The 13378-nt window shown below is 39.6% G+C and overlaps 1 protein-coding gene across 16 annotated transcripts in view; it reads left to right on the forward strand.

Annotated features, from left to right (window-relative positions):
* Nucleotides 1-13378, forward strand: part of add1 (adducin 1 (alpha)) — a 31165-nt gene that overhangs the window by 6271 nt on the left and 11516 nt on the right. For 15 of the 16 annotated variants that reach the window (XR_015852987.1, XR_015852989.1, XR_015852988.1 and 12 more), the window contains exons 2-12: nucleotides 1440-1651; nucleotides 3265-3427; nucleotides 4446-4597; nucleotides 4666-4746; nucleotides 4833-4982; nucleotides 5329-5472; nucleotides 5547-5645; nucleotides 7913-8086; nucleotides 8161-8493; nucleotides 11936-12031; nucleotides 12115-12207. Coding sequence is in view for 13 of the 16 variants with exons in the window: in XM_088355291.1 (XP_088211417.1) it covers nucleotides 1454-1651; nucleotides 3265-3427; nucleotides 4446-4597; nucleotides 4666-4746; nucleotides 4833-4982; nucleotides 5329-5472; nucleotides 5547-5645; nucleotides 7913-8086; nucleotides 8161-8493; nucleotides 11936-12031; nucleotides 12115-12207 (1683 nt within the window). In the remaining 3 variants the exon portion in view is untranslated. The remainder of the gene's footprint in view (nucleotides 1-1439; nucleotides 1652-3264; nucleotides 3428-4445; nucleotides 4598-4665; nucleotides 4747-4832; nucleotides 4983-5328; nucleotides 5473-5546; nucleotides 5646-7912; nucleotides 8087-8160; nucleotides 8494-11935; nucleotides 12032-12114; nucleotides 12208-13378) is intronic. The other variant, XM_088355293.1, reaches the window with a different exon arrangement.

Raw genomic sequence — 13378 nt, forward strand, 5'->3', positions numbered from 1 at the left:
CTGAACCCCTAATGCCCCCAATAAGCAGGTTTGCACCTTACATGGCTGCACGGCCGCTATTGGTAAATGTGAAGCACATTGTAAAGCGCTTTGGGAAGTCTTCATTGACTTAAATGCAGATCATTTCATGATTCCAGGAACGATAAGAGTGAAAATAAATTCCAAACCTTTTAACTTATTCATGTGACGGGCAGAAGCGTTGACGTGAGTTGACAGACAATGCTGAGATGCATATACAAATTTTTGCCCCATCTGCCTTTGACTGTCTTTTACTCATCCTGTCACTATGTTCTGTAATTATTTGCAACGTTTAATAATGCAGATCTTGTAGAGTAGAGCAGGTAAAATACAAATTACCCCACTGAAAATATTTTTGGAAAATAAAGTTAAGTGTAAAACTGTGGCGTGTCGTGAATTTTACCCTTGGGCCTTAATTGGATATTTTCTTTTAGGAATTCTGTGCTTTTGTCTTTAAATTTGCATACCACTTTCTCGTAGGATAAACAGTCCCTCCACTTCTCTACCAACAATTGTAGACCAAATACCATCCAAGCTCTTTTACATACGCATACGTATTAAACTAAGAGGTTATTGACACACAGGTGAAGATGTGGATAGACTGGCTAACCTATCAGAATGCGGTATGCAAATCATTGTTGACAGACTGAGTAAAAATAAAGTGATAATGGGATAAGCTGTGCTGCCATTTTGTATGTCATAAATGTAAATGGTCTGCATTTATATAGCGCTTTTCAAGTCAATGAAGACCTCCCAAAGCGCTCTACAATGTACTTCACACTTTTCCCTTTTACACACACTAACTAACAGCAGCATCAACCATGCAATGCAACTACCTGCTATCGGGGGCATTAGGGATTCAGTGTCTTTCCCAGGGAAACTTCAACATATAACATGGGGGAGCCGGGAATCGAACCTGCGACCTCTTGATCCCAAGAGCGCTCTACCTCCTGAGCTAATGTCATCTGTACCACTGGATGTCTAGTGATAATGTATTGGCACTCTCCATAGGACTACTTTTTGAGTTTTACGATTATGGTCAGCGATACATTTTAATGGATTGCATAAATGCACTAATATGTACTCGCACACACACAGGTTCTGGCTGTAGTCTCAATTTCATGTGCCTTAGTGCCATAGTCTGTTGCACCTTATTTATGAAAGATTATGAAAAATAACTATTTTTGGGGCGTGCGCCTTATAATTTGGTTTATAAAATGTGGTACATTTAATATCACTGCATTCAGTCTGTTAAAATGTACATTATGTATTTTTAATAAATTACAACACAATTACTGCAATATGTTAGAATTACAGTAAATAAGGCAAACAAGGTTCCAGATCATTTCAGATGTTTCAAATGAATCCCTGATCACCATTTTTATGGCATAAAAGCCAAATAACTTTGAATATTATTGCAGGAGGCCAGGCCAGGATGAACGGCGACTCAGGTGCTGAAGTGGTGACGGCCCACCCTCCCACCACAGCCCCCCACAAGGAACGTTACTTTGACCGTGTTTTGGACGAGAGCAACCCTGAGTACCTGCGCGAGAAAAACATGGCGCCCGCCCTGCGTCAGGATTTTAATATGATGGAACAGAAGAAGCGGGTCTCCATGATACTGCAAAGCCCGGTCAGTGGGAAAGTTTTGTGACAAACGCTACTAAATAATGTCTGAATGCATGAGAAATTGACCCGGATAGACTTACAATTTAAATACACTTGCATAACAATCCACAGTAATTTGAATACAATCACATAATTCTTCGACAGCGTCCTGTGAGTATGACTAACTCAATGCCCAGCACAAAGCCATCCCCTGTTTTTTGACCATTTATTGTTAGGTGTGGAAGGCTTTTGTATGGTGTAAACAATATACTAAATAGACATTATGGATTTCTTAGGCTATGCTCCCACAGCTGGAAAATTTGATTTTTTTGCACTTACGCAACCTGTATCCCATCTGCCAGTCCGTCTGAATGGAACATATCCGCTTTTTTCACACCACATCCAGGCAACTTCATATGTGGTCCTAAATCCGATACATATCTGATCATGGAATGTGACTTCTGTCTGAACAGTCAATGCGCATTCATGCGACCTGCACGTCATCGATCGGCGGCAGACGTCACTATTCTGCCTTCAACCAGGCAGGAGGAAGCAGAGAAATAAACAACCACGGTGGACAAAAACAAGGATTTTCATTAAGTCACACATTCATGAAGCCTTCGATCAGCGCCGTCGTTTTTAGACCCAACTGCTGTGTTGGGAGTCATTTGGTGACGAAACCCCCCAATTCCAACCCTTATTGCCGAGCGCCAAGCAGGGAGGCAATGAGTACCAATGTTGTAACTCTCAGGGATGACTCAGCCGAGGCTTGAACCAGCGACCTCCCAGTCTCTGAGCGGGCGCCTTACCATCTGCCTATTGGGAGTATTAGGGGTTCAGTGTCTTACCCAAGGACACTTCAACATATAACACGGAGGAGCCGGGAATCGAACCTGCGATCTCTTGATCCAAAAACGAGCACTCTACCTCCTGAGCCACTGCCGCCCCTGACATTTGTCGTTTTCAATGTTTTAACAACTGACTTTTGTTCTTGGGACTGGATGTAATTACACTGCTTAGCGAAAGTATTGGCCACCTCTCCCCTCCCAAAAACTTTCTGTCAACATATTTTTAAGAATCAACAACATGTGAGACAATCGTGAAGTGGATCAAGTTATTTAAATATTTCATATTATATTTACAGCAACAAAACTGAAAAGTAGAAAAAATATTGGCCCCCTGCCCATTCAGCTCAGCCAACTCACTCCAGAAGTTCCCATATGACTTCTGAAGGATCCAATGTCGACCTAAATGACTAACAATGAGAAACAGGTTGTACTGTACCTGCGTGTCATTACTTGTCAGTTTAAATGCACATAATCTGTGATGGTTTCGGAGGTCTGTAAAATAATAACACACAAACCTTAAGGCCTTGAGCTGTTTTGTAAGGAAGAATGTGCAAAACACAGAGACATACTTAAATACACTTTTATTGTTAAAAACAGACTTTTTATAATGCATGTTTTTGAATAACATAGAAAAAATATAACTGAAATTATTAAAAATTATTATGATGAATTTTAAATATTTTTTGTTTGTTTTATGCATCATTGTATATCCTGATTTTTGTACCGTGATATGCACAACAGTCCATCATCCGTTACCTATTTTGCATTTCCTTTTGGATTCACTTTCCAGGTGTTTTGCGATGAGCTGGAGTCCATGATTCAAGATCAACTGAAGAAGGGCAAGACCCCCACCAGCCTGCTGGCACTGCAGCAGATTGCCGATTTCATGACCACCAGCATGCCAACCATGTGTCCTGCAGCGCCACAGGGCGGTATGGCAGCGCTCAACATGAGTAAGTTTGGCTTTTTTAAATCAATCTTTGATCCCTTGCTTAACTCTTTATTTTACTTTTTAATATATACTTAGAAGTACAGTAGTACCTCTTCATATGGGCTTAATTTCTCCCAGGGGCGTGGTCGTAGCTTGAATTGCTTATCTAATGAATTCCCCTGATATTAAATTATTTATAACTAACTGGTTTGTTCCTAATCTCCTTAAAACAAACGAGTTAACACTAAATAGCTATAAAACACATCTTCCTGACCACTAAAACACATTTAAATAGTACTTAAATGTAAAAATCAAGTAATAAAATAATTAAAGTGCTATTAGCAAAATGAAATGTGAGTTTATTATGATCACTTCTTAACGAGGCAGTCACTTTAATGGAGGTGTGTGCATAGTGGGGGCAAAGGGTTTGGGAGGTGTGACAAAGTCTCCTCTGTTGTCTTTTCCGCTAAGTGCTCCTGCACAAATTAGTCGATAATCCCTCTCATCTAACTCCAATCCCATTAATTTTCCAACACCACGTCGGTCTCAGGTTTGGGATCAAACCACTCAGCGTCCTATAAACACCATGCTCATGTTTTTCTATTTTTCTTGCTTCGATTCAAGTGTCATCATCCTTTTCTTCTCAAACTTGACCATTTACCTTTTTGGGGAACTCTTGGCTAAGGTCACAAAATGTGATTAAAGAAATGGAATGAAAACAAACTTGCTCCTTATTAAATATACTCTACAGGTAAAACTAAGTGCGCGGAATCAGGTGCTTAATGGCAGGGAGAGAGTGCATGCGCAAACTGAGACGAGCTGGTTATGAGCGGTCTTTAGTGGTAGCCTCTGGGACTGCTCGTTACTTGGATTTTTGTTCTAAATAAAACTGGTATAATGAAATTATTGTGCTTTTATAAAGAGGTGCCACTGTATAAAATAAGTTACCTCAGTTGTTTATTACGGTTTTACTATTTTTTTAAACCAGGGTTGTCAAATGACCTATAAAACTTCCAATCTCCGTATTCCCCTTTTTCCAGGTTTGGGTATGGTTACTCCAGTGAATGACTTGCGTGGCTCAGATTCTATCTCATACGACAAAGGGGAGAAGATTCTCAGATGCAAACTGGCGGCCCTTTATCGGCTCACCGACCTCTTTGGCTGGTCACAACTCATCTATAACCATCTTACAGTAAGATGATTTTACAGCAAAACATCCAGAATAATTGTTGTTTCATGGGAATCTTTCCTCGTGTTCAGGTGAGGGTGAGCTCGGACCAGGATCGATTCCTAATTGTTCCTTTTGGGCTCCTATACAGTGAAGTAACTGCGTCCAGCCTTGTGAGTCTTCATCTTCTATCTTGTCGGATGTTTGTATGATTTTTGGTTATGTTTGATTTTGAAATTTGTAACACTCCATCTTTCAGGTCAAGATTGACTTGTCAGGAAACATCGTGGACCGGGGAAGCACTAACCTTGGTGTAAACGCTGCCGGCCTTAACCTGCATGCCGCCATCTATGCAGCGCGGCCAGACGCCAAGTGCGTCGTCCACATTCACACGGCTGCAGGTGCAGCTGTAAGTCTGACATGTTATATATTTTTTTTCTTCTTACTGCTTCACCCCAGTTTTAAAATTTTATATATGATTAGGTATATACTTATGGATTTTCATGAACCCACAGCACTGTTTGAAAAATGAATTTGCCATTTTGGTTTTGCACTCATGGTCATTTTTCATGTCTGGTCCTAAAACAAAAGTGAAAATTATATGCATACTCTTTGGTAGTTTTAACTCACGTTAGCAGTTTTTTTTAATAGCACAATTCAGCAGTCTACTAGGTAGTCTTACCAAAATGTTCCTGTCGCCTCTCTTTGACAACATAATATTGTTATCAAAAAACACTTGTTCAATCTATTCTTAGGTTTCAGCTATGAAATGTGGCTTGCTACCCATCTCGCCTGAAGCTCTTGCACTTGGTGAGGTGGCCTACCATGACTACCAAGGCATATTGGTTGATGATGAGGAAAGTGTTATCATCCAGAAGAACTTGGGGAAAACCGCCAAGGTATTCTCTCGATGTGTACGGTTGTTCATATTCTTCAGTTTTCATCCCAAAACCACATCCCTGTGACATTTTAGGTCCTTATTTTGCGGAACCACGGTTTGGTGTCCTTTGGTGAAACTGTGGAGGAAGCATTTTATTACATCCACAACTTGGTCAACGCATGTGAGATTCAGGTGGGAGGAATTGATTTTAAATTAGTGGATTATTTTGTGTGTTTTTTTCTTAAGTGACAATTGCAATCCCTCTTAACAAGTTATAAGGCAAGTGCATTTGTCCATGACTGAGTGTGCATTCGATTTTTGTACTTGTTCTGCTTTTTTATTTATTTTATGTAAGATTGCACATGAAGTGTCATTGAAGGTAAAGTATATCAATTTTGTAAAATATAAAATTACGTTTTTGAATAACCCAAATTTCAGTTTAAGTCAGATTTTAACAAAGTCAAAGGTTATAGCAAAAGACTTCAAATAAAGACTCATATGTAAACATTTTTATTGGTTGTCCATCCGTTTCAAAAATATATTGATATGTTTAGCTGTAATAGTTCAATGTATATATATATATATATATATATATATATATATATATATTTACTGCTTTTAAAACAATCTGAATTAAAATCTTGTTTGGCGTTTGAGCTCAGCAATTTAATATTTTTATGAACTAATTGCTTGATGTAGTTGTAACTCCTGTTTTAAGTACTTATTAATTGATTGTGAATATTATAAATGACTGAGTTTTTTCATTCGACCTATTTCTTTCCTTTTTAAAGACTTTCGTATGCAACAGAAAGTAAAAATGTAGACAGCGTTAGCCGCTAACAATAGCGAATGGTAAACAAATGCAAAAGGCTGCTTCAGTGACCTTGCCACACAATAGTCTTATCTGCATGTAAGCTGTGGTTAAATACTAACAACAAATGCCATATAGTAAAATGCATTGTCAGCGCAAGTTAGTAATTTTTCAAATGTTATTTTGTCACCTGGGTCGTTGGGGCACTGCTCCCCGTAGTGTGTCTTGGGCAAGTACTACCTGAAAGGGCCTATCCCCCTCCAGGTCGTTTTTTTTTTTTTTGCATATTGCTCCCCCTCATTAAACAGTTTTATTTTCCATGGTTACCTGTAGCAGGAGAGGCCTCCTGTTCCGACTCTGATACAACACCTTCGTCAAGATTGGAAGATCAGTAATCTTCTGTGGCAACTCAGTGATCCTCTCCTGGCACGCACCCACAGGAAATTTTAAGCAGCTCCTATCAAGCCAAGAAGACTGCACTAAATGTGGCCGTCAACTGGCTTTAAGAGAATGAAGACTGGTCCTCCGCTTCCATCATTACAGACTGCAAGTCCTACCTTTAATCCTTCGACAATATGAATAACTTAGACCCTCCCATCCTCAAAATATACTTCAAACTTGCAGTCTTTCACCACACCAAATGGGTCCGATGAATATGGGGCCCTGGCCACTGCAACCTCCTGGCAATGACCTAGCAGATGAATGGCCAAACTTTGCTCCTATGTTCCCTAAGCTATGGCACGCTTGAAGTTCAGACTCGTCTAGCAATTTCTTGCAGGCGCTGCAAACACCCAGCATCAACCCACCCCCGCCTAATCTCTTATTTCTTTCCGCCCCAACCCGGAGAAGGAGTTATAACAGACAGATGTCAATGAGCTCATCCAATTTTGGTCCGGTCACCATTCCTCCCTCCGAAGATGTCAACATTTGACAGGGAAGTGTGAAGATGATTCTGTAGTGAAGCGGCCGAGCATCTCTGGCTTCAGTGCCCCACACTCCAGAAAGCCTGTTACCAATGCAGATGGGGATTCTCCTTTGGTGAACTAAGAAGCCTCCCACATGTGACTCGAGCGCTACTGAAGATTATCCTCAGGCGCCAACAACAGCACCTTTATCATCTGGTCACCGTGTTTTTTCAGTAATAAATTGTCATTCTGCTCTTTAGAGATGAGCCAGATCTTGAAATAATGGGCAACAGCCCCAACTATGTTGCAGCACACTTTGCCCCAAAGACTTCTGGTCCATATGTCACAGTACTGATACCAGATTCTAAATCACTGTGTGAAAATACACTTTTGTTTCGAATTTTTAAATATTACATCACTTCTTGATAAAGCACGCTTTAACAGGAACGACTATTCATCTCATATTCAGGTCAACAAGAACAACTTCAGAATAAGAGTGTTGATGCCCATATTATTTGTAAAGTAATGGTTATTTTGAAATTAGTCTTTTAAACTTCCTGAACAACGTATTGCTTCAACCTCTTCCAGGCAGTTTGTTCAAACAAGCGGTGATGCAGTGTATATAAAAATAACTTTGAATATATATAATATATACATATTCTATTTTTTTAATGCTTATTTCTAAAGTTGTGATTTTGCGAAGAAAACTGGTAAATGTCTTATAAACTTTTCATTTTTATCAGGTGCGAACACTGGCCAGCGCTGGAGGACCAAATAACCTGGTGATGCTTGATCCGGCCAGGTACAAGTCCCGTCCTCGTGTCCCTGAGCCTGCTGGCGACGGCTCTGCTGCCCAGCCCAAGTGGCAAGTAGGGGAGCAAGAGTTTGAAGCTCTCATGCGAATGCTTGACAATCTGGTACGTAGGCCTAAAAAATGTGATCTCAGTCTTCCAAAATGTGCTCCTAACCACAACCCCTTTGTCTCCCTTAGGGCTATCGGACCGGCTACCCTTACCGTTGTCCGGCACTTCGTGACAAAGGTAAAAAGTACAGTGACGTGGAGAACGCTTACTCCACTGGTTACTCTTACGGCGAGGACAGCGACTTGGGCACTCGCTCCCCAATGAAACAAAGCTTCCAGCGCGGCCAGCGTGACAAGACCCGCTGGCACAATGCAAGTGAGCCCGGCGAGGACGGGCCCGATGGCGGAAGCCCCAAGTCGAAGCCTAAGGTGTGGACGAACATTACACACGATCACGTGAAACCCTTGCTGCAGTCTCTCTCGTCCGGTGTCTGCGTGCCAAGCTGTATAACCAACTGCTTGGTCTGTGCCAACCTTACTGTTCATTGTAAATGTGTGTGTTTGTGTGTTAATATATATACAATGTATGTGGCGGTTGGTCGACACCCTGGCATAGTTGGCTTGTGGGAGGAGAATTGATTAGAATTGTCCTAATTGTAAAGTAAAGAAACATGGGAAAATATTGCTCAAAAGAAGACTTTGCTTGTTTACTGTTTGTAAGGTTTAGTATTGTCACTCAAACATTTTTATTATGGCAGTGCTGAGGTTCAGTTTAAGCATTTAAAGGCACATTGTGTATTATTTATCGCCTCCTAGTGATAAAAACGTTCATTAAATCTAAAAACAAACAGCTACGGCAGCCTCCCCATGTGGAGTTTGCATATTCTCCCCGTGCCTGCGTGGGTTTCCTCCGGGCTCTCCGGTTTAATCCCATATTCCCAAAATCATGCATGTCTGGTTAATTGGCCTGTCCAAATTTGTCCCTAGGTGTGAATGAGCAAGTGAGTTGTCTGTCTCTGTGTGCCCTGCGATTGGCTGGCAACCAGTTCAGGGTGTCCCCTGCCTACTGCCCAAAGATGACTGGGATGGGCTCCAGCACCCCCGCGACCCTACTAACAATAAGCAGTTTAGAAAATGGATGGATGGATTAAACAAACAATATCTATCCTCCATATAAATACTTTTCTTTAATATTTATTATAACATTTTAGAATTGTGTTGCTATAGTATTGATTTACGTAATAATAATGATTTAACAAAAAAATAATAATTTAACAGTTGTCTTGACTAGTTTTCATCACAGAGTAGATTATTGTTCCTCCCACAGTCTTGAAATGTGTCATAATTGCCATCCAGCTGCCACGCCGCATGCATCACTGCACGTGTGGGTAATTGATTGCTCGTTGTTTTTGTTTGCTGAGGATGTTTTTCCTAGAGGAGCAAGCAGCAGGCTGTGCTCCCTTCTCTGCCTCACATTTTATTTTATATATATATATACATTTTTTTTATTATGCTAAAACCGTAAATTGCTTGCATTTTTAGACAAGCTGAATGCCCCATTTGTATATTATACAGCTTGAATTTATGATTTGCTCTATCCCTCCCAAAATATTTTTAAGTTTCTTATCATTTTCTTTAAACCCGCATGATTGATTGGCAGCGGGCGTGGGGCAAAAAACACAAATTTGACTTGATTTTATAAAAATGAATTATCTCCTGTCATAAAAGTAGGAGATGTTTTGTGAGGCTCTTCCTCAGTGAGTATATATATTGTGTTTTCATATCAATCTTCATGCTCAATTCACCCTTTATTCCCTCCTTCCCTCTTAAATACTGCATTTAAAAAGTCATCAGCTTTCTTAAAGGTGGGGTGCGTAGTTTGTATAAAATTAAACCTTTTCTCTGATAAGTATGTGTTAACAATGCCCAACTGAGTTCAAGGAGCTTTTATACCGTTTTCACTGCACGCATCTGCTTTTATATTTCACTTACGCTGTTCTGGCTATGGAGCGCATTAGGTTGCAGGAAAGGAGGCAGGGGCAAGGGGGTGGAGAGGGATTTTGCACGCTCGTGCTAGTCGTTTTATGTTATTCTCGGGTTAAAATGGTGAAGGTAAGAAAAGGACTTTTTCTAATACAGTCCAAATGCCTACCCAAACCCCCCAAAAGATGGAAAAAAACAGTTTACTCAAGCGCATCTAAGATTGACAAGTATGTGCAAGTGCCACAGAAGCAGCTTGACAGAGGCTGCTATGATGATTTCAGCCAGAAGATGGCGTCAGTTGTAGAATATTTTCAAGTTACGGAACCCACCTTTAAGGCACAATTATTCACAACAATTCTTGCATGAACGTGTGTTTTTCACCTACTGCTCATTCTTCTTTTTTGTGTTGAGAGGGGGTAATATTACAGTCCTGCTGAGCATTACCAGGGTTTCAAAAAGGAATACTTGTGATACTTTCACAAAACCTGAAGTGAGGATAGACCGAGTGATCCAAAGCAAATTAAAACAATCGTAAATACCAATTTTAATGCTGAACAGTAGATAGATATGTTGGCAACCTAAACAAAGCACTTCAATATTGTTAAGTACCAAAAAATTCAAATTCAAGTGCAATGCAAATTCTTAGTGCTCTGCATGAGAAAAGAAATAACAGAATTATTTCGCTGGGCAGCATTCAAGTTTAAAATTACAACATATGCAGACGGACATTTTTGGAGGTCTTGGTGTTTTGGTTAATGAAGTTCAAAAGAATTGCCCAGTTACAGTAACTTAATTTTGTACAAACAGAAGTAAAACCTGTTGGGATTTGGGAGGAGTTCATTTGTCAAGTTGACAGCAATCATTTGAGAAAAATGCAATATTTTTAGAAAAATAGACTGATACCAAAACACGGATGCTTTTCTCTCCTTTTTCTCTGTTGTCCGTGTTGTTCGCATTGTCTAATCAGCTTTAAAAACGACTTTGGTGATGCCAGCTTACTCTTCACTGCCCCGGCCGCACTTCATAAGCACAGTGTTTTCCAACTTATCACCACATTTTTCTAATCCTCATCATTGTCCTAGCATTGTGTGTATTTATTTTATATTTTGTTTTAAACTAAGTATTCAACAAAAAGAGATTCTGGGCATCATTTCAATTTTGTCCTTAAAGCTACTGGTACTGCTGATGGAATTGAGTCACGTCAATAGTGGTCATTTTTAGTGATACTAAATTAATTATAACACCAGATAACAGCTATTCAAAAGTAGTAAAAAAAAAAACTAAAGGACACTTCTTTTTTTCTGAATGCATTTCATCATTTGATTTAATGGAAGAGGTGTATAATGGCAGTATCACATGTAATAGGTGGCTTTAAGACATCCTTGTAAATGTCCGTTTATTTGATGCCAAGCCTGCTCAGTTGTTCGTTTATGTTGGGCCAAAGAATTTTAAGTGCAGCTTAAATGGGTTTTATTGTTAATGCTTTTATTTTTACACTTGGTATATTTTATTGTGGACCTGCTGGGCTTTAGAAATAAACTTGTACTACAATTCATTTCTACTAATACTGATGATAGGTAGTAATATATATTTGATCATAAACTCTCTCAGGCAATCTTTGTTGCTGTTTGATAAAACTCATACTGGTATTAATCATCTTGGTCACGGGCGGACACAAAAGTGTGCTGTCTATTCACAATTTTTGGCACATCAACAAGACAAGATGTCTATTTTTGAACATTAGTATTCACTGAGTTGATTGATCATGCTAGTGATTTATGGGAAAATGTTTTTTGTTTTTCAAAACTGGTCACTTCATTCAATCATTTTTTTTCATGCAAACCCACTTTTATCCTTTTTCTGTTGAGCATGTTTATTTTAGTTCTGGTAAAGCCCGCCTCAGAATGTGTGTGTATCATTTCAATTTGGTTCTCAGCTTCTCAAGTGTGTTAACTTTGTTGTTGCTGTGTGGCATTTGCAGTGGACTAAAGAAGATGGAATGCGACAGGCCGCCGTGGCCAATCAGTTCATCCCTTTGAACACCAATCCCAAAGAAGTGCTGGAAATGAGGAATAAGGTAGCCTGAACAATCTTTCGTCCTCTTCTTGCCTCAGAGTTTCTTTATTGTGTATCCAGTTTGCATTTATTTTTTCTTTGTAGATCCGTGAACAGAATCTGCAGGACATTAAGACCGCTGGGCCTCAGTCTCAAGTTCTGTGTGTAGGCTCAGTGGTAGAGCGCAACTTTCAGCAGGTCAGTTCTGGAATGTTACTTATGTCCTGACCTGGAAAAGAAAATGCCACATAGCTAGATGTAAAATTAGTCGTAATTGGTACATATGTTACAAAATTTCAAAATATTATTGTGAATTTAAATATAAGAAGTTTCAAATAAATAGACCAGATCAGTACCAAATTGTAATCATTACATTGGTGATTACATTATATCTGCTGGCTCCAACTTTTAGTGTAACACACAGGTAGAACACAAGAGGAGGTGCGGAACTTTTAGTAAAATAATAATTGGTTGGATTCTTGGTTACAATGTGGCTAAAAGATATTCTTTCCAGGACAGGAGCCCTTAATACTGAAAAGGCCGTTTTGCAATATGAATAGTTTGCATTACAATGTTTTGCCATTTTGTAAAACTTTTTATTTCAATGGGCTTTGGCAGTCTTCATGGAATGCTGAGGAGCAAAAAAAATAAATAAGTTTAGGTTTGGCATGCATTAATTCATGACCAAATATCAGTCGCATATTCTGCTTCAGGGATACAAGTAAAAATGAAGGGAACTCTGTTAAACAGCGGTGCTTGTTGATGCTAACATCCTTTTATAGAGCAGAAGTAGCTCTCACGCATGATACCGCTTCGTTTTGCATGCCTGCCTCTTTGCATGTGCGCATTGGCAAGTTCAAAGGTGTAATTATGCAGGTTTGAGATCAAGGGATGTTGTAAATACCGTCATTGTGGCCTCTGCAGCCCTTTAGACGACCTGTGACTAAGAGCTATACAAATGCCTTTGACTTAACTGGACTTGAATTAAACTAAGATTCGGACTATAGACCGCTCCTGATTATAAGCCGCACCCAGTACACTCTTGAATGAAAAAACGTTTTGTACATTTATAGGCCGCGCCTGACTACAAGCCGCATGCGCCCACTTTGAAACATGAGATATTTTCAAAGAAAGACTACACAGAAAGAGTTTTGTACTGTGGGCCGTCAGACTTTTGATAAACAAATACTTGCCTGTCATGCCACATATCATTGGAAAGCTCTTTGGATTCAAGATATGATGGCCATTTCAAAATATAACCATCACAGAAACATCACGATCAGTCTGAAACAAGATACCCGAAAACTATAAATCCGCTATAACTCACCATTACGTCCCCTGCCCGTCCGTCTTCAACTTCTTTGAATGT

This window comes from Urocampus carinirostris, chromosome 16 (genome assembly GCF_059441175.1).
Source record: "Urocampus carinirostris isolate Australia breed hairy pipefish chromosome 16, RoL_Ucar_1.0, whole genome shotgun sequence".
NCBI lineage: Eukaryota > Metazoa > Chordata > Actinopteri > Syngnathiformes > Syngnathidae > Urocampus > Urocampus carinirostris.